Consider the following 21,030-nt stretch of genomic DNA (forward strand, 5'->3'; position numbering starts at 1 on the left):
CATCCTGCTTCAACTCCATCACCTCCTGCTTCAACTCCATCACCTCCTGCTTCAAATCCATCACCTCCTGCTTCAAATTCATTACCCCCTGCTACAACTCCATCACCTCCTGCTTCAATTCCATCACCTCCTGCCTCAACTCCATCACCTCCTGCTTCAACTCCATCACCTCCTGCTTCAACTCCATCACATCCTGCTTCAACTCCATCACCTCCTGCTTCAACTTCATCACATCATGCTTCAACTCCATCACCTCCTGCTTCAACTTCATCACCTCATGTTTCAACTCCATGACCTCATGCTTCAACTCCATCACCCCCTTCTTCAACTCCATCAAAACCTGCTTCAACTCCATAACCTCCTGCTTCAACTTCATCACCTCATGTTTCAACTCCATAACCTCCTGCTTCAACTTCATCAGCTCATGTTTCAACTCCATCACATCCTGCTTCAACTCCATCACCTCCTGCTTCAACTTCATCACGTCCTGCTTCAAATGCATTACCCCCTTCTTCAACTCCATCACCTCCTGCTTCAATTCCATCACCTCCTGCCTCAACTCCATCACCTCCTACTTCAACTCCATCACCTCCTGCTTCAACTCAATCACATCCTGCTTCAACTCCATGACCTCCTGCTTCAACTTCATCACCTCATGTTTCAACTCCATGACCTCATGCTTCAACTCCATCACCCCCTTCTTCAACTCCATCACATCCTGCTTCAACTCCATAATCTCCTGCTTCAACTTCATCACCTCATGTTTCAACTCCATCACCTCCTGCTTCAACTCCATCACCCCCTGCTTCAACTCCATCACATCCTGCTTGAACTCCGTCACCTCCTGCTTCAACTTCATCACCTCCTGCTTCAACTCCATCACCTCCTGCTTCAGCAACATCCCCTCCTGCATCAACTCCATCACCTCCTGCTTCAACTCCATCACTTCCTGCTTCAACTCCATAACCTCCTGCTTCAACTCCATCACCTCCTGCTTCAGCTTCATCACCTCCTGCTTCAACTCCATCACCTCCTGCTTCAGCGTCATTACCTCCTGCTTCAACTCAATCTCCTCCTGGTTCAACTCCATCACCTCCTGCTTCAACTACATCACCTTCAGCTTCAACTCCATCACCCACTGCTTGAACTCCATCACTTCCTGCTTGAACTACATAACATCCTGCTTCAACTCCATCACCTCCTGCTTCAACTTCATTACCCCCTGCCTCAACTCCATCACCTCCTGCTTCAACTCCATCACCTCCTTCCTCAACTCCATCACCTCCTGCATCAACTCCATCACCTCCTGCTTCAACTCCATCACCTCCTGCTTCAACTACATCACCTGCTGCTTCAACTCCATCCCCTCCTGCTTCAACTCCATCACCTCCTGCTTCAACTCCCTCACCTCCTGCATCAACTCCATCACCTCCTGCTTCAACTCCATCACCTCCTGCTTCAACTGCCTCACATCCTGCTTCAACTCCATCACCTCCTGCTTCAACTCCATCACCTCCTGCTTCAAATCCATCACCTCCTGCTTCAAATTCATTACCCCCTGCTTCAACTCCATCACCTCCTGCTTCAATTCCATCACCTCCTGCCTCATCTCCATCACCTCCTGCTTCAACTCCATCACCTCCTGCTTCAACTCCATCACATCCTGCTTCAACTCCATCACCTCCTGCTTCAACTTCATCACATCCTGCTTCAACTCCATCACCTCCTGCTTCAACTTCATCACCTCATGTTTCAACTCCATGACCTCATGCTTCAACTCCATCACCCCCTTCTTCAACTCCATCAAAACCTGCTTCAACTCCATAACCTCCTGCTTCAACTTCATCACCTCATGTTTCAACTCCATAACCTCCTGCTTCAACTTCATCAGCTCATGTTTCAACTCCATCACCTCCTGCTTCAACTCCATCACCCCCTGCTTCAACTCCATCACATCCTGCTTCAACTCCATCACCTCCTGCTTCAACTTCATCACCTCCTGCTTCAAATTCATTACCCCCTTCTTCAAATCCATCACCTCCTGCTTCAATTCCATCACCTCCTGCCTCAACTCCATCACCTCCTACTTCAACTCCATCACCTCCTGCTTCAACTCAATCACATCCTGCTTCAACTCCATGACCTCCTGCTTCAACTTCATCACCTCATGTTTCAACTCCATGACCTCATGCTTCAACTCCATCACCCCCTTCTTCAACTCCATCACATCCTGCTTCAACTCCATAATCTCCTGCTTCAACTTCATCACCTCATGTTTCAACTCCATCACCTCCTGCTTCAACTCCATCACCCCCTGCTTCAACTCCATCACATCCTGCTTGAACTCCGTCACCTCCTGCTTCAACTTCATCACCTCCTGCTTCAACTTCATCACCTCCTGCTTGAAATCCATTACCTCCTGCTTCAACTCCATCACCTCCTTCTTCAACTCCATCACATCCGGATTCAACTCCATCACCTCCTGCTTCAGCTTCATCACCTCCTGCTACAACTCAATCACCTCCTGGTTCAACTCCATCACCTCCTGCTTCAACTACATCACCTTCAGCTTCAATCCCAACAGCCACTGCTTCAACTCCATCACTTCCTGCTTCAACTCCATAACCTCCTGCTTCAACTCCATCACATCCTTCTTCAACTTAATCACCTCCTGCTTCAAATCCATCACCTCCTGCATCAACTCCATCACCTCCTGCTTCAACTCCATCACCTCCTGCTTCAGCTACATCACCTCCTGCTTCAGCTACATCACCTCCTGCTTCAGCTACATCACCTCCTGCTTCAACTCCATCACCTCCTGCTTCAGCAACATCCCCTCCTGCATCAACTCCATCACCTCCTGCTTCAACTCCATCACTTCCTGCTTCAACTCCATAACCTCCTGCTTCAACTCCATCACCTCCTGCTTCAGCTTCATCACCTCCTGCTTCAACTCCATCACCTCCTGCTTCAACTCCATCACTTCCTGCTTCAACTCCATAACCTCCTGCTTCAACTACTTCACCTGCTGCTTCAACTCCATCACCTCCTGCTTCAACTCCATCACCTCCTGCTTCAACTGCATCATCTCCTGCTTCAACTGCATCATCTCCTGCTTCAACTCCATCATCTCCTGCTTCAACTCCATCATCTCCTGCTTCAACTGCATCACCTCCTGCTTCAGCTGCATCGCATCCTGCTTCAATTCCATCACCTCCTGCTTCAACTCCGTCACCTCCTGCTTCAACTCCATCACCCCCTGCTTCAACTCCATAACCTCCTGCTTCATCTCCATAACCTCCTGCTTCAACTTCATCACATCATGTTTCAACTCCATCTCATCCTGCTTCAACTTTATCACCTCCTGCTTCAATTCCATCACTTCCTGCTTCAACTCCATAACCTCCTGCTTCAACTCCATCACATTCTTCTTCAACTTTATCACCTCCTGCTTCAACTCCATCACCACCTGCATCAACTCCATCACCTCCTGCTTCAACTCCATCACCTCCTTCTTCAGCTTCATCAACTCCTGCTTCAAATCCATCACATCCTGCTTCAACTACATCACCTGCTGCTTCAACTCCATCACCTCCTGCTTCAACTCCATCACATCCTGCTTCAACGACATCACCTGCTGCCTCAACTCCATCACCTCCTGCTTCAACTCCATCACCTCCTGCTTCAACTCCATCACTTCCTGCTTCAACACCATAACCTCCTGCTTCAACTCCATCACATCCTTCTTCAACTTTATCGCCTCCTGCATCAAATCCATCACCTCCTGTGTCAACTCCATCACATCCTGCTTCAACTACATCACCTGCTGCTTCAACTCCATCACCTCCTGCTTCAACTCCATCACCTGCTGCTTCAACTCCATCACTTTTTGCTTCAACACCATAACCTCCTGCTTCAACTCCATCACATCCTTCTTCAACTTTATCACCTCCTGCTTCAACTCCATCACCTCCTGCATCAACTCCATCACCTCCTGCGTCAACTCCATCACCTCCTGCTTCAGCTTCATCACCTCCTGAGTCAACTGCATCATCTCCTGCTTCAACTCCATCACCTCCTTCTTCAACTGCATCACCTCCTGCTTCAACTCCATCACCTCCTGCTTCAACTGCACCATCTCCTGATTCAACTGCATCATCTCCTGCTTCAACTCCATCACCTCCTTCTTCAACTGCATCGCCTGCTGCTTCAACTCCATCACCTCCTGCTTCAACTCCATCATCTCCTGCTTCAACTGCATCAACTCCTGCCTCAGTTGCATCACATCCTGCTTCAATTCCTTCACCTCCTGCTTCAACTCTATCACCTCCTGCTTCAACTGCCTCACATCCTGCTTCAACTTCATTACCCCCTGCTTCAACTCCATCACCTCTTTCTTCAACGCCATCACCTCCTGCTTCAACTACATCACCTTCAGCTTCAACTCCATCACCCACTGCTTGAAATCCATTACTTCCTGCTTCAACTCCATAACCTCCTGCTTCAACTCCATCACATCCTTCTTCAACTTTATCACCTCCTGCATCAACTCCATCACCTCCTGCTTCAACTCCATCACCTCCTGCTTCAGCTACATCACCTCCTGCTTCAACTCCATCACCTCCTGCTTCAACTCCATCACCTCCTGCTTCAGCAACATCCCCTCCTGCATCAACTCCATCACCTCCTGCTTCAACTCCATCACTTCCTGCTTCAACTCCATAACCTCCTGCTTCAGCGTCATCACCTCCTGCTTCAACTCCATCACCTCCTGCTTCAACTCCATCACCTCCTGCTTCAACTCCATCACCTCCTGCTTCAACTCCATCACCTCCTTCTACAACTACATCACCTGCTGCTTCAACTCCATCACCTCCTGCTTCAACTCCATCACCTCCTGCTTCAACTGCATCATCTCCTGCTTCAACTGCATCATCTCCTGCTTCAACTCCATCATCTCCTGCTTCAACTGCATCACCTCCTGCTTCAGCTGCATCGCATCCTGCTTCAATTCCATCACCTCCTGCTTCAACTCCGTCACCTCCTGCTTCAACTCCATCACCCCCTGCTTCAACTCCATCACCTCCTGCTTCATCTCCATAACCTCCTGCTTCAACTTCATCACATCATGTTTCAACTCCATCTCATCCTGCTTCAACTTTATTACCTCCTGCTTCAATTCCATCACTTCCTGCTTCAACTCCATAACCTCCTGCTTCAACTCCATCACATTCTTCTTCAATTTTATCACCTCCTGCTTCAACTCCATCACCTCCTGCATCAACTCCATCACCTCCTGCTTCAACTCCATCACCTCCTTCTTCAGCTTCATCAACTCCTGCTTCAAATCCATCACATCCTGCTTCAACTACATCACCTGCTGCTTCAACTCCATCACCTCCTGCTTCAACTCCATCACATCCTGCTTCAACTACATCACCTGCTGCTTCAACACCATCACCTCCTGCTTCAACTCCATCACCTCCTGCTTCAACTCCATCACTTCCTGCTTCAACACCATAACCTCCTGCTTCAACTCCATCACATCCTTCTTCAACTTTATCGCCTCCTGCATCAACTCCATCACCTCCTGCGTCAACTCCATCACATCCTGCTTCAACTACATCACCGGCTGCTTCAACTCCATCACCTCCTGCTTCAACTCCATCACCTCCTGCTTCAACTCCATCACTTCCTGCTTCAACACCATAACCTCCTGCTTCAACTCCATCACATCCTTCTTCAACTTTATCACCTCCTGCTTCAACTCCATCACGTCCTGCATCAACTCCATCACCTCCTGCGTCAACTCCATCACCACCTGCTTCAGCTTCATCACCTCCTGAGTCAACTGCATCACCTCCTGCTTCAACTCCATCACCTCCTGCTTCAACTGCACCATCTCCTGCTTCAACTGCATCATCTCCTGCTTCAACTCCATCACCTCCTTCTTCAACTGCATCACCTCCTGCTTCAACCCCATCACCTCCTGCTTCATGTGCATCACCTGCTGCTTCAACTCCATCACCTCCTGCTTCAACTCCATCATCTCCTGCTTCAACTGCATCAACTCCTGCCTCAGCTGCATCACATCCTGCTTCAATTCCTTCACGTCCGGCTTCAACTCTATCACCTCCTGCTTCAACTGCCTCACATCCTGCTTCAACTTCATTACCCCCTGCTTCAACTCCATCACATCCTTCTTCAACTTTATCACCTCCTGCTTCAACTGCATCACCTCCTCCTTCAACTCCATCACCTCCTGCTTCAACTGCACCATCTCCTGCTTCAACTGCATCATCTCCTGCTTCAACTCCATCACCTCCTTCTTCAACTGCATCACCTCCTGCTTCAACTGCATCACCTCCTGCTTCATGTGCATCACCTGCTGCTTCAACTCCATCACCTCCTGCTTCAACTCCATCATCTCCTGCTTCAACTGCATCAACTCCTGCCTCAGCTGCATCACATCCTGCTTCAATTCCTTCACCTCCGGCTTCAACTACATCACCTCCTGCTTCAACGCCATCACCTCCTGCTTCTACTACATCACCTTCAGCTTCAACTCCATCACCCACTGCTTGAAATCCATTACTTCCTGCTTCAACTCCATAACCTCCTGCTTCAACTCCATCATATCCTTCTTCAACTTTATCACCTCCTGCTTCAACTCCATCACCTCCTGCTTCAGCTTCATCACCTCCTGCTTCAACTCCATCACCTCCTGCTTCAACTCCATCACTTCCTGCTTCAACTCCATAACCGCCTGCTTCAACTCCATCACCTCCTGCTTCAACTCCATCACCTCCTGCTTCAGATACATCACCTGCTGCTTCAACTCCATCACCTCCTGCTTCAACTCCATCACCTGCTCCATCAACTCCATCACCTCCTGCTTCAACTCCATCACCTCCTGCTTCAGCTACATCACCTCCTGCTTCAACTCCATCACCTCCTGCTTCAACTCCATCACCTCCTGCTTCAGATACATCACCTGCTGCTTCAACTCCATCACCTCCTGCTTCAACTCCATCACTTTCTGCTTCAACTCCATAACCTCCTGCTTCAACTCCATCACCTCCTGCTTCAGCTTCATCACCTCCTGCTTCAACTACATCACCTGCTGCTTCAACTCCATCACCTCCTGCTTCAACTCCATCACCTCCTGCTTCAAATGCATCATCTCCTGCTTCAACTCCATCACCTCCTGCTTCAACTACATCACCTGCTGCTTCAACTCCATCACCTCCTGCTTCAACTCCATCACCTCCTGCTTCAAATGCATCATCTCCTGCTTCAACTGCATCATCTCCTGCTTCAACTCCATCACCTCCTGCTTCAACTCCATCACCTCCTGCTTCAACTACATCACCTGCTGCGTCAACTCCATCACCTCCTGCTTCAACTCCATCACTTCCTGCTTCAACTCCATAACCGCCTGCTTCAACTCCATCACATCCTTCTTCAACTTTATCACCTCCTGCTTCAACTCCATCACCTGCTCCATCAACTCCATCACCTCCTGCTTCAACTCCATCACCTCCTGCTTCAGCTACATCACCTCCTGCTTCAACTCCATCACCTCCTGCTTCAACTCCATCACCTCCTGCTTCAGATACATCACCTGCTGCTTCAACTCCATCACCTCCTGCTTCAACTCCATCACCTCCTGCTTCAACTTCATCACCTCCTGCTTCATCTCCATCACCTCCTGCTTCAACTCCATCACTTTCTGCTTCAACTCCATAACCTCCTGCTTCAACTCCATCACCTCCTGCTTCAGCTTCATCACCTCCTGCTTCAACTACATCACCTGCTGCTTCAACTCCATCACCTCCTGCTTCAACTCCATCACCTCCTGCTTCAAATGCATCATCTCCTGCTTCAACTCCATCACCTCCTGCTTCAACTACATCACCTGCTGCTTCAACTCCATCACCTCCTGCTTCAACTCCATCACCTCCTGCTTCAAATGCATCATCTCCTGCTTCAACTGCATCATCTCCTGCTTCAACTCCATCACCTCCTGCTTCAACTCCATCACCTCCTGCTTCAACTACATCACCTGCTGCTTCAACTCCATCACCTCCTGCTTCAACTCCATCACCTCCTGCTTCAAATGCATCATCTCCTGCTTCAACTGCATCATATCCTGCTTCAACTCCATCACCTCCTACTTCAAATCCCTCACCTCCAGCTTCTACTCCATTATCTCCTGCTTCAACTGCATCACCTCCTGCTTCAGCTGCATCACATCCTGCTTCAACTTCATTACCCCCTGCTTCAACTCCATCACATCCTTCTTCAACTTTATCACCTCCTGCTTCATCTGCCTCACATCCTGCTTCAACTTCATTACCCCCTGCTTCAACTCCATCACCTCCTGCTTCAACTCCATCACCTCCTACTTCAACTCCATCACTTCCTGCTTCAACTCCATAACCGCCTGCTTCAACTCCATCACATCCTTCTTCAACTTTATCACCTCCTGCTTGAACTGCATCACCTCCTGCTTCAGCTACATCACCTCCTGCTTCAACTCCATCACCTCCTGCTTCAACTCCATCACCTCCTGCTTCAGCTGCATCACCTGCTGCTTCAACTCCATCACCTCCTGCTTCAACTCCATCACTTTCTGCTTCAACTCCATAACCTCCTGCTTCAACTCCATCACCTCCTGCTTCAGCTTCATCACCTCCTGCTTCAACTCCATCACCTCCTGCTTCAACTCCATCACCTCCTGCTTCAACTCCATCACCTGCTGCTTCAAATCCATCACCTCCTGCTTCAACTCCATCACCTCCTGCTTCAAATGCATCATCTCCTGCTTCAACTGCATCATCTCCTGCTTCAACTCCATCACCTCCTGCTTCAAATCCCTCACCTCCTGCTTCAACTCCATGATCTCCTGCTTCAACTCCATCACCTCCTGCTTCAACTCCATCACCTCCTGCTTCAACTCCATCATGTCCTGCTTCAACTTCATTACCCCCTGCTTCAGCTCCATCAACTCCTGCTTCGCTCCATCACCTCCTGCCTCAACTCCATCACCTCCTGCTTCAACTCCATCACCTCCTGCTGCAACTCCATCACCCCCTGCTCCAACTCCATCACCTCCTGCTTCAACTTAATCACCTCCTGCTTCAACTCCATCACCTCCTGCTTCAACTCCATCACATCCTGCTTCAACTCCATCACCTCCTGCTTCAACTCCGTCACCTCCTGCTTCAACTCCGTCACCTCCTGCTTCAACTCCATCACCCCCTGCTCCAACTCCATCACCTCCTGCTTCATCTCCATAACCTCCTGCTTCAACTTCATCACATCATGTTTCAACTCCATCTCATCCTGCTTCACCTTTATCACCTCCTGCTTCAATTCCATCATCCCCTGCTTCAACTCCATCACATCCTGCTTCAACTCCATCACCCCCTGCTTCAACTCCATCACATCCTGCTTTAACTCCATCATCTCCTGCTTCAACTCCATCACCTACTGCTTCAACTCCATCACCTCCTGCTTCAACTCCATCACCTCCTGCTTCAAGTGCATCACCTCCTGCTTCAACTCCATCACCTCCTGCTTCAACTCCATCACCTCCTGCTTCAACTCCATAACCTACTGCTTCAACTCCATCACCTCCTGCTTCAACTCCATTACATCCTGCTTCAACTCCATAACCTCCTGCTTCAACTTCATCACCTCCTGCTTCAACTCCATCACCTCCTGCTTCAACTCCATAACCTACTGCTTCAACTCCATCACCTCCTGCTTCAACTCCATTACATCCTGCTTCAACTCCATAACCTCCTGCTTCAACTCCATCACCCCCTGCTTCAACTCCATCACATCCTGCTTTAACTCCATCATCTCCTGCTTCAACTCCATCAACTACTGCTTCAACTCCATCACCTCCTGCTTCAACTCCATCACCTCCTGCTTCAAGTGCATCACCTCCTGCTTCAACTCCATCACCTCCTGCTTCAACTCCATCACCTCCTGCTTCAACTCCATAACCTACTGCTTCAACTCCATCACCTCCTGCTTCAACTCCATTACATCCTGCTTCAACTCCATCACCTCCTGCTTCAACTCCATCACCTCCTGCTTCAACTCCATCACTTCCTGCTTCAACTCCATAACCTCCTGCTTCAACTCTATCACATCCTTCTTCAACTTTATCAACTCCTGCTTCAACTCCATCACCTCCTGCATCAACTCCATCACCTCCTGCTTCAACTCCATCACCTCCTGCTTCAGCTCCATCACCTCCTGCTTCAACTGCATCACATCCTGCCTCAACTCCATCACCTCCTGCTTCAACTCCGTCACCTCCTGCTTCAACTCCATCACGCCCTGCTTCAACCCCATCACCTCCTGCTTCACCTCCATAACCTCCTGCTTCAACTTCATCACATCATGTTTCAACTCCATCTCATCCTGCTTCAACTTTATCAACTCCTGCTTCAATTCCATCACGCCCTGCTTCAACCCCATCACCTCCTGCTTCATCTCCATAACCTCCTCCTTCAACTTCATCACCTCATGTTTCAACTCCATCACCTCTTGCTTCAACTCCATCACCTCCTGCTTCATCTCCATAACCTCCTGCTGCAACTCCATCACATCCTCCTTTAACTCCATCATCTCCTGCTTCAAATCCATCACCTACTGCGTCAACTCCATCACCCTCTGCTTCAAGTGCATCACATCCTGCTTCAACTCCATCACCTCCTGCTTCAAGTGCATCACCTCCTGCTTCAACTCCATTACATCCTGCTTCAACTCCATAACCTCCTGCTTCAACTTCATCACCTCCTGCTTCAACTCCATCACCTCCTGCTTCAACTCCATCACTTCCTGCTTCAACACCATAACCTCCTGCTTCAACTCCATCACATCCTTCTTCAACTCCAACACCTCCTGCTTCAACTACATCACCTCCTGCTTCAACTACATCACCTGCTGCTTCAACTCCATCACCTCCCGCTTCAACTCCATCACCTCCTGCTTCAAATGCATCATCTCCTGCTTCAACTGCATCATCTCCTGCTTCAACTCCATCACCTCCTGCTTCAAATCCCACACCTCCTGCTTCAACTCCATCATCTCCTGCTTCATCTGCATCACCTCCTGCTTCAGCTGCATCACATCCTGCTTCAATTCCATCACCTCCTGCTTCAACTCCATCACCTCCTGCTTCAACTGCATCACATCCTGCTTCAACTTCATTACCCCCTGCTTCAACTCCATCACCTCCTGCTTCAAATCCATCACCTCCTGCTTCAAATTCATCACCACATGTTTCAACTCCATCACCTCCTGCTTCAACTCCATCACCCCCTGCTTCAACTCCATCACATCCTGCTTCAACTCCATCACCTCCTGCTTCAACTTCATCACCTCCTGCTTCAGTTCCGTCACCTCCTGCTTCAACTCCATCATCCTCTGCTTCAACTCCATCACCTCCTGCTTCAACTTCATTACCTCCTGCTTCTGCTCCATCACCTCCTGCTTAGCTCCATCACCTCCTGCCTCAACTCCATCACCTCCTGCTTCAACTCCATCACCTCCTGCTTCAACTCCATCACATCCTGCTTCAACTCCATCACCTCCTGCTTCAACTTAATCACCTGCTGCTTCAACTCCATCACCTCCAGCTTCAAGTCTATCACATCCTGCTTCAACTCCATCACCTCCTGCTTCAACTTCATCACCTCCTGCTTCAACTCCGTCACCTCCTGCTTCAAATCCATCACCCTCTGCTTCAACTCCATCACCTCCTGCTTCATCTCCATAACCTCCTGCTTGAACTTCATCACATCATGTTTCAACTCCATCTCATCCTGCTTCAACTTTATCACCTCCTGCTTCAATTCCATCACCCCCTGCTTCAACTCCATCACATCCTGCTTCAACTCCATAACCTCCTCCTTCAACTTCATCACCTCATTTTTCAACTCCATCACCTACTGCTTCAACTCCATCACCCCCTGCTTCAACTCCATCACATCCTGCTTTAACTCCGTCATCTCCTGCTTCAACTCCATCACCTACTGCTTCAACTCCATCACCCCCTGCTTCAAGTGCATCACATCCTGCTTCAAATACATCACCTCCTGCTTCAAGTGCATCACCTCCTGCTTCAACTCCATTACATCCTGCTTCAACTCCATAACCTCCTGCGTCAACTTCATCACCTCCTGCTTCAACTCCATCACCTCCTGCTTCAAGTGCATCACCTCCTGCTTCAACTCCATTACATCCTGCTTCAACTCCATAACCTCCTGCGTCAACTTCATCACCTCCTGCTTCAACTCCATCACCTCCTGCTTCAACTCCATCACTTACTGCTTCAACACCATAACCTCCTGCTTCAACTCCATCACATCCTTCTTCAAATTTATCACCTCCTGCTTCAACTCCATCACCTCCTGCATCAACTCCATCACCTCCTGCTTCAACTCCATCACCTCCTGCTTCAGCTTCATCACCTCCTGCTTCAACTGCATCACCTCCTGCTTCAACTCCATCACCTCCTGCTTCATCTACATCACCTGCTGCTTCAACTCCATCACCTCCTGCTTCAACTCCATCACCTCCTGCTTCAACTGCACCATCTCCTGCTTCAACTGCATCACCTCCTGCTTCAACTCCATCACCTCCTGCTTCATCTACATCACCTGCTGCTTCAACTCCATCACCTCCTGCTTCAACTCCCTCACCTCCTGCTTCAACTCCATCAACTCCTGCTTCAACTCCATCACCTCCTGCTTCAACTACATCACCTCCTGCTTCAACTCCATCACCTCCTGCTTCAACTCCCTCACCTCCTGCTTCAACTCCATCACCTCCTGCTTCAACTCCATCACCTCCTGCTTCAACTACATCACCTTCAGCTTCAATTCCATCACCCACTGCTTGAACTCCATCACCTCCTGCTTCAACTGCATCAACTCCTGCCTCAGCTGCATCACATCCTGCTTTAATTCCTTCACCTCCTGCTTCAACTCCATCACCTCCTGTTTCATCTACATCACCTGCTGCTTCAACTCCATCACCTCCTGCTTCAACTCCATCACCTCCTGCTTCATCTACATCACCTGCTGCTTCAACTCCATCACCTCCTGCTTCATCTACATCACCTGCTGCTTCAACTCCATCACATCCTGCTTCAACTCCATCACCTCCTGCTTCAACTGCACCATCTCCTGCTTCAACTGCATCATCTCCTGCTTCAACTCCATCACCTCCTGCTTCAACTCCCTCACCTCCTGCTTCAACTCCATCACCTCCTGCTTCAACTCCATCACCTCCTGCTTCAACTCCATCACCTCCTGCTTCAACTACATCACCTTCAGCTTCAACTCCATCACCCACTGCTTGAACTCCATAACCTCCTGCTTCAACTCCATCACATCCTTCTTCAACTGTATCACCTACTGCTTCAACTCCATCACCTCCTGCCTCAACTCCATCACCTCCTGCTTCAACTCCATCACATCCTGCTTCAGCTTCATCACCTCCTGCTTCAACTCCATCACATCCTGCTTCAACTACATCACCTCCTGCTTCAACTCCATCACCTCCTGCTTCAACTCCCTCACCTCCTGCTTCAACTCCATCACCTCCTGCTTCAACTCCATCACCTCCTGCTTCAACTACATCACCTTCAGCTTCAATTCCATCACCCACTGCTTGAACTCCATCACCTGCTGCTTCAACTCCCTCACCTCCTGCTTCAACTCCATCATCTCCTGCTTCAACTGCATCAACTCCTGCCTCAGCTGCATCACATCCTGCTTTAATTCCTTCACATCCGGCTTCAACTCCATCACCTCCTGCTTCAACTCCATCACCTCCTGCTTCATCTACATCACCTGCTGCTTCAACTCCATCACCTCCTGCTTCAACTCCATCACCTCCTGCTTCATCTACATCACCTGCTGCTTCAACTCCATCACCTCCTGCTTCAACTCCATCACCTCCTGCTTCAACTGCACCATCTCCTGCTTCAACTGCATCATCTCCTGCTTCAACTCCATCACCTCCTGCTTCAACTCCCTCACCTCCTGCTTCAACTCCATCACCTCCTGCTTCAACTCCATCACCTCCTGCTTCAACTACATCACCTTCAGCTTCAACTCCATCACCCACTGCTTGTACTCCATAACCTCCTGCTTCAACTCCATCACATCCTTCGTCAACTTTATCACCTCCTGCTTCAACTCCATCACCTCCTGCCTCAACTCCATCACCTCCTGCTTCAACTCCGTCACCTCCTGCTTCAGCTTCATCACCTCCTGCTTCAACTCCATCACATCCTGCTTCAACTACATCACCTCCTGCTTCAACTCCATCACCTCCTGCTTCAACTCCCTCACCTCCTGCTTCAACTCCATCACCTCCTGCTTCAACTCCATCACCTCCTGCTTCAACTACATCACCTTCAGCTTCAACTCCATCACCCACTGCTTGAACTCCATAACCTCCTGCTTCAACTCCATCACATCCTTCTTCAACTGTATCACCTACTGCTTCAACTCCATCACCTCCTGCCTCAACTCCATCACCTCCTGCTTCAACTCCATCACATCCTGCTTCAGCTTCATCACCACCTGCTTCAACTCCATCACATCCTGCTTCAACTACATCACCTCCTGCTTCAACTCCATCACCTCCTGATTCAACTCCCTCACCTCCTGCTTCAACTCCATCACCTCCTGCTTCAACTCCATCACCTCCTGCTTCAACTACATCACCTTCAGCTTCAATTCCATCACCCACTGCTTGAACTCCATCACCTCCTGCTTCAAATCCCTCACCTCCTGCTTCAACTCCATCATCTCCTGCTTCAACTGCATCAACTCCTGCCTCAGCTGCATCACATCCTGCTTTAATTCCTTCACATCCGGCTTCAACTCCATCACCTCCTGCTTCAACTCCATCACCTCCTGCTTCATCTACATCACCTGCTGCTTCAACTCCATCACCTCCTGCTTCAACTCCATCACCTCCTGCTTCAACTGCACCATCTCCTGCTTCAACTGCATCATCTCCTGCTTCAACTCCATCACCTCCTGCTTCAACTCCCTCACCTCCTGCTTCAGCTCCATCTCCTCCTGCTTCAACTCCATCACCTCCTCCTTCAACTACATCACCTTCAGCTTCAACTCCATCACCCACTGCTTGTACTCCATAACCTCCTGCTTCAACTCCATCACATCCTTCTTCAACTTTATCACCTCCTGCTTCAACTCCATCACCTCCTGCCTCAACTCCATCACCTCCTGCTTCAACTCCGTCACCTCCTGCTTCAGCTTCATCACCTCCTGCTTCAACTCCATCACATCCTGCTTCAACTACATCACCTCCTGCTTCAACTCCATCAATTCCTGCTTCAACTCCCTCACCTCCTGCTTCAACTCCATCACCTCCTGCTTCAACTCCATCACCTCCTGCTTCAACTACATCACCTTCAGCTTCAATTCCATCACCCACTGCTTGAACTCCATCACTTCCTGCTTCAACTCCATCACCTCCTGCTTCAACTCCATCACCTCCTGCTTCAGCTACATCACCTCCTGCTTCAACTGCATCACCTCCTGCTTCAACTCCATCACCTCCTGCTTCATCTACATCACCTGCTGCATCAACTCCATCACCTCCTGCTTCAACTCCATCACCTCCTGCTTCAACTGCACCATCTCCTGCTTCAACTGCATCATCTCCTGCTTCAACTCCATCACCTCCTGCTTCAACTCCCTCACCTCCTGCTTCAACTCCATCACCTCCTGCTTCAACTCCATCACCTCCTGCTTCAACTACATCACCTTAAGCTTCAACTCCATCACCCACTGCTTGAACTCCATCACTTCCTGCTTCAACTCCATAATCTCCTGCTTCAACTCCATCACATCCTTCTTCAACTTTATCACCTCCTGCTTCAACTCCATCACCTCCTGGCTCAACTCCATCACCTCCTGCTTCAACTCCATCACCTCCTGCTTCAGCTTCATCACCTCCTGCTTCAACTCCATCACATCCTGCTTCAACTACATCACCTGCTGCTTCAACTCCATCACCTCCTGCTTCAACTCCATCACCTCCTGCTTCAACTCCATCACTTCCTGCTTCAACTCCATAACCTCCTGCTTCAACTCCATCACATCCTTCTTCAACTCCATCACCTCCTGCTTCAACTCCATCATCTCCTGCTTCATCTGCATCACCTCCTGCTTCAGCTGCATCACATCCTGCTTCAATTCCATCACCTCCTGCTTCAACTCCATCACCTCCTGCTTCAACTGCATCACATCCTGCTTCAACTTCATTACCCCCTGCTTCAACTCCATCACCTCCTGCTTCAACTCCATCACCTCCTGCTTCAAATTCATCACCACATGTTTCAACTCCATCACCTCCTGCTTCAACTCCATCACCCCCTGCTTCAACTCCATCACATCCTGCTTCAACTCCATCACCTCCTGCTTCAACTTCATCACCTCCTGCTTCAGTTCCGTCACCTCCTGCTTCAACTCCATCACCCTCTGCTTCAACTCCATCACCTCCTGCTTCAACTTCATTACCTCCTGCTTCTGCTCCATCACCTCCTGCTTAGCTCCATCACCTCCTGCCTCAACTCCATCACCTCCTGCTTCAACTCCATCACCTCCTGCTTCAACTCCATCACATCCTGCTTCAACTCCATCACCTCCTGCTTCAACTTAATCACCTGCTGCTTCAACTCCATCACCTCCAGCTTCAAGTCTATCACATCCTGCTTCAACTCCATCACCTCCTGCTTCAACTTCATCACCTCCTGCTTCAACTCCGTCACCTCCTGCTTCAAATCCATCACCCTCTGCTTCAACTCCATCACCTCCTGCTTCATCTCCATAACCTCCTGCTTGAACTTCATCACATCATGTTTCAACTCCATCTCATCCTGCTTCAACTTTATCACCTCCTGCTTCAATTCCATCACCCCCTGCTTCAACTCCATCACATCCTGCTTCAACTCCATAACCTCCTCCTTCAACTTCATCACCTCATTTTTCAACTCCATCACCTACTGCTTCAACTCCATCACCCCCTGCTTCAACTCCATCACATCCTGCTTTAACTCCGTCATCTCCTGCTTCAACTCCATCACCTACTGCTTCAACTCCATCACCCCCTGCTTCAAGTGCATCACATCCTGCTTCAAATACATCACCTCCTGCTTCAAGTGCATCACCTCCTGCTTCAACTCCATTACATCCTGCTTCAACTCCATAACCTCCTGCGTCAACTTCATCACCTCCTGCTTCAACTCCATCACCTCCTGCTTCAAGTGCATCACCTCCTGCTTCAACTCCATTACATCCTGCTTCAACTCCATAACCTCCTGCGTCAACTTCATCACCTCCTGCTTCAACTCCATCACCTCCTGCTTCAACTCCATCACTTACTGCTTCAACACCATAACCTCCTGCTTCAACTCCATCACATCCTTCTTCAAATTTATCACCTCCTGCTTCAACTCCATCACCTCCTGCATCAACTCCATCACCTCCTGCTTCAACTCCATCACCTCCTGCTTCAGCTTCATCACCTCCTGTTTCAACTGCATCACCTCCTGCTTCAGCTCCATCACCTCCTGCTTCATCTACATCACCTGCTGCTTCAACTCCATCACCTCCTGCTTCAACTCCATCACCTCCTGCTTCAACTGCACCATCTCCTGCTTCAACTGCATCACCTCCTGCTTCAACTCCATCACCTCCTGCTTCATCTACATCACCTGCTGCTTCAACTCCATCACCTCCTGCTTCAACTCCCTCACCTCCTGCTTCAACTCCATCACCTCCTGCTTCAACTCCATCACCTCCTGCTTCAACTACATCACCTCCTGCTTCAACTCCATCACCTCCTGCTTCAACTCCCTCACCTCCTGCTTCAACTCCATCACCTCCTGCTTCAACTCCATCACCTCCTGCTTCAACTACATCACCTTCAGCTTCAATTCCATCACCCACTGCTTGAACTCCATCACCTCCTGCTTCAACTGCATCAACTCCTGCCTCAGCTGCATCACATCCTGCTTTAATTCCTTCACCTCCTGCTTCAACTCCATCACCTCCTGTTTCATCTACATCACCTGCTGCTTCAACTCCATCACCTCCTGCTTCAACTCCATCACCTCCTGCTTCATCTACATCACCTGCTGCTTCAACTCCATCACCTCCTGCTTCATCTACATCACCTGCTGCTTCAACTCCATCACATCCTGCTTCAACTCCATCACCTCCTGCTTCAACTGCACCATCTCCTGCTTCAACTGCATCATCTCCTGCTTCAACTCCATCACCTCCTGCTTCAACTCCCTCACCTCCTGCTTCAACTCCATCACCTCCTGCTTCAACTCCATCACCTCCTGCTTCAACTCCATCACCTCCTGCTTCAACTACATCACCTTCAGCTTCAACTCCATCACCCACTGCTTGAACTCCATAACCTCCTGCTTCAACTCCATCACATCCTTCTTCAACTGTATCACCTACTGCTTCAACTCCATCACCTCCTGCCTCAACTCCATCACCTCCTGCTTCAACTCCATCACATCCTGCTTCAGCTTCATCACCTCCTGCTTCAACTCCATCACATCCTGCTTCAACTACATCACCTCCTGCTTCAACTCCATCACCTCCTGCTTCAACTCCCTCACCTCCTGCTTCAACTCCATCACCTCCTGCTTCAACTCCATCACCTCCTGCTTCAACTACATCACCTTCAGCTTCAATTCCATCACCCACTGCTTGAACTCCATCACCTCCTGCTTCAACTCCCTCACCTCCTGCTTCAACTCCATCATCTCCTGCTTCAACTGCATCAACTCCTGCCTCAGCTGCATCACATCCTGCTTTAATTCCTTCACATCCGGCTTCAACTCCATCACCTCCTGCTTCAACTCCATCACCTCCTGCTTCATCTACATCACCTGCTGCTTCAACTCCATCACCTCCTGCTTCAACTCCATCACCTCCTGCTTCATCTACATCACCTGCTGCTTCAACTCCATCACCTCCTGCTTCAACTCCATCACCTCCTGCTTCAACTGCACCATCTCCTGCTTCAACTGCATCATCTCCTGCTTCAACTCCATCACCTCCTGCTTCAACTCCCTCACCTCCTGCTTCAACTCCATCACCTCCTGCTTCAACTCCATCACCTCCTGCTTCAACTACATCACCTTCAGCTTCAACTCCATCACCCACTGCTTGTACTCCATAACCTCCTGCTTCAACTCCATCACATCCTTCGTCAACTTTATCACCTCCTGCTTCAACTCCATCACCTCCTGCCTCAACTCCATCACCTCCTGCTTCAACTCCGTCACCTCCTGCTTCAGCTTCATCACCTCCTGCTTCAACTCCATCACATCCTGCTTCAACTACATCACCTCCTGCTTCAACTCCATCACCTCCTGCTTCAACTCCCTCACCTCCTGCTTCAACTCCATCACCTCCTGCTTCAACTCCATCACCTCCTGCTTCAACTACATCACCTTCAGCTTCAACTCCATCACCCACTGCTTGAACTCCATAACCTCCTGCTTCAACTCCATCACATCCTTCTTCAACTGTATCACCTACTGCTTCAACTCCATCACCTCCTGCCTCAACTCCATCACCTCCTGCTTCAACTCCATCACATCCTGCTTCAGCTTCATCACCACCTGCTTCAACTCCATCACATCCTGCTTCAACTTCATCACCTCCTGCTTCAACTCCATCACCTCCTGATTCAACTCCCTCACCTCCTGCTTCAACTCCATCACCTCCTGCTTCAACTCCATCACCTCCTGCTTCAACTACATCACCTTCAGCTTCAATTCCATCACCCACTGCTTGAACTCCATCACCTCCTGCTTCAAATCCCTCACCTCCTGCTTCAACTCCATCATCTCCTGCTTCAACTGCATCAACTCCTGCCTCAGCTGCATCACATCCTGCTTTAATTCCTTCACATCCGGCTTCAACTCCATCACCTCCTGCTTCAACTCCATCACCTCCTGCTTCATCTACATCACCTGCTGCTTCAACTCCATCACCTCCTGCTTCAACTCCATCACCTCCTGCTTCAACTGCACCATCTCCTGCTTCAACTGCATCATCTCCTGCTTCAACTCCATCACCTCCTGCTTCAACTCCCTCACCTCCTGCTTCAGCTCCATCTCCTCCTGCTTCAACTCCATCACCTCCTCCTTCAACTACATCACCTTCAGCTTCAACTCCATCACCCACTGCTTGTACTCCATAACCTCCTGCTTCAACTCCATCACATCCTTCTTCAACTTTATCACCTCCTGCTTCAACTCCATCACCTCCTGCCTCAACTCCATCACCTCCTGCTTCAACTCCGTCACCTCCTGCTTCAGCTTCATCACCTCCTGCTTCAACTCCATCACATCCTGCTTCAACTACATCACCTCCTGCTTCAACTCCATCAATTCCTGCTTCAACTCCCTCACCTCCTGCTTCAACTCCATCACCTCCTGCTTCAACTCCATCACCTCCTGCTTCAACTACATCACCTTCAGCTTCAATTCCATCACCCACTGCTTGAACTCCATCACTTCCTGCTTCAACTCCATCACCTCCTGCTTCAACTCCATCACCTCCTGCTTCAGCTACATCACCTCCTGCTTCAACTGCATCACCTCCTGCTTCAACTCCATCACCTCCTGCTTCATCTACATCACCTGCTGCATCAACTCCATCACCTCCTGCTTCAACTCCATCACCTCCTGCTGCAACTGCACCATCTCCTGCTTCAACTGCATCATCTCCTGCTTCAACTCCATCACCTCCTGCTTCAACTCCCTCACCTCCTGCTTCAACTCCATCACCTCCTGCTTCAACTCCATCACCTCCTGCTTCAACTACATCACCTTAAGCTTCAACTCCATCACCCACTGCTTGAACTCCATCACTTCCTGCTTCAACTCCATAATCTCCTGCTTCACCTCCATCACATCCTTCTTCA

At 49.7% G+C, this 21,030-nt stretch overlaps 1 protein-coding gene across 1 annotated transcript; it reads right to left on the bottom strand.

Moving 5' to 3' along the window:
• Positions 1-3,814: 3,814 nt before the first annotated feature.
• Positions 3,815-10,560, bottom strand: LOC137359601 (uncharacterized protein PF3D7_1120000-like). The gene is made up of 2 exons (XM_068025430.1): positions 10,312-10,560; positions 3,815-3,970 (listed from the first exon to the last, which is right to left on the bottom strand). The coding sequence occupies exons 1-2, from the start codon at positions 10,558-10,560 to the stop codon at positions 3,815-3,817; spliced, it is 405 nt and encodes a 134-aa protein (XP_067881531.1).
• Positions 10,561-21,030: the final 10,470 nt, after the last annotated feature.

This window comes from Heterodontus francisci, unplaced genomic scaffold (assembly GCF_036365525.1).
Source record: "Heterodontus francisci isolate sHetFra1 unplaced genomic scaffold, sHetFra1.hap1 HAP1_SCAFFOLD_561, whole genome shotgun sequence".
Classification (NCBI taxonomy): domain Eukaryota; kingdom Metazoa; phylum Chordata; class Chondrichthyes; order Heterodontiformes; family Heterodontidae; genus Heterodontus; species Heterodontus francisci.

Bases quoted from the DNA above. Each gene is read 5' to 3' on its own strand.
- LOC137359601 (XM_068025430.1), bottom strand. From the start codon at position 10,560: ATGGAGTTGAAACATGAGGTGATGAAGTTGAAGGAGGAGGTTATGGAG. The intron at 3,971-10,311 runs GTGATGGAGTTG...TTGATGCAGGAG, and splicing joins TGACGGAGTTGAAGCAGGAG to GTGATGGAGTTGAAGCAGGA.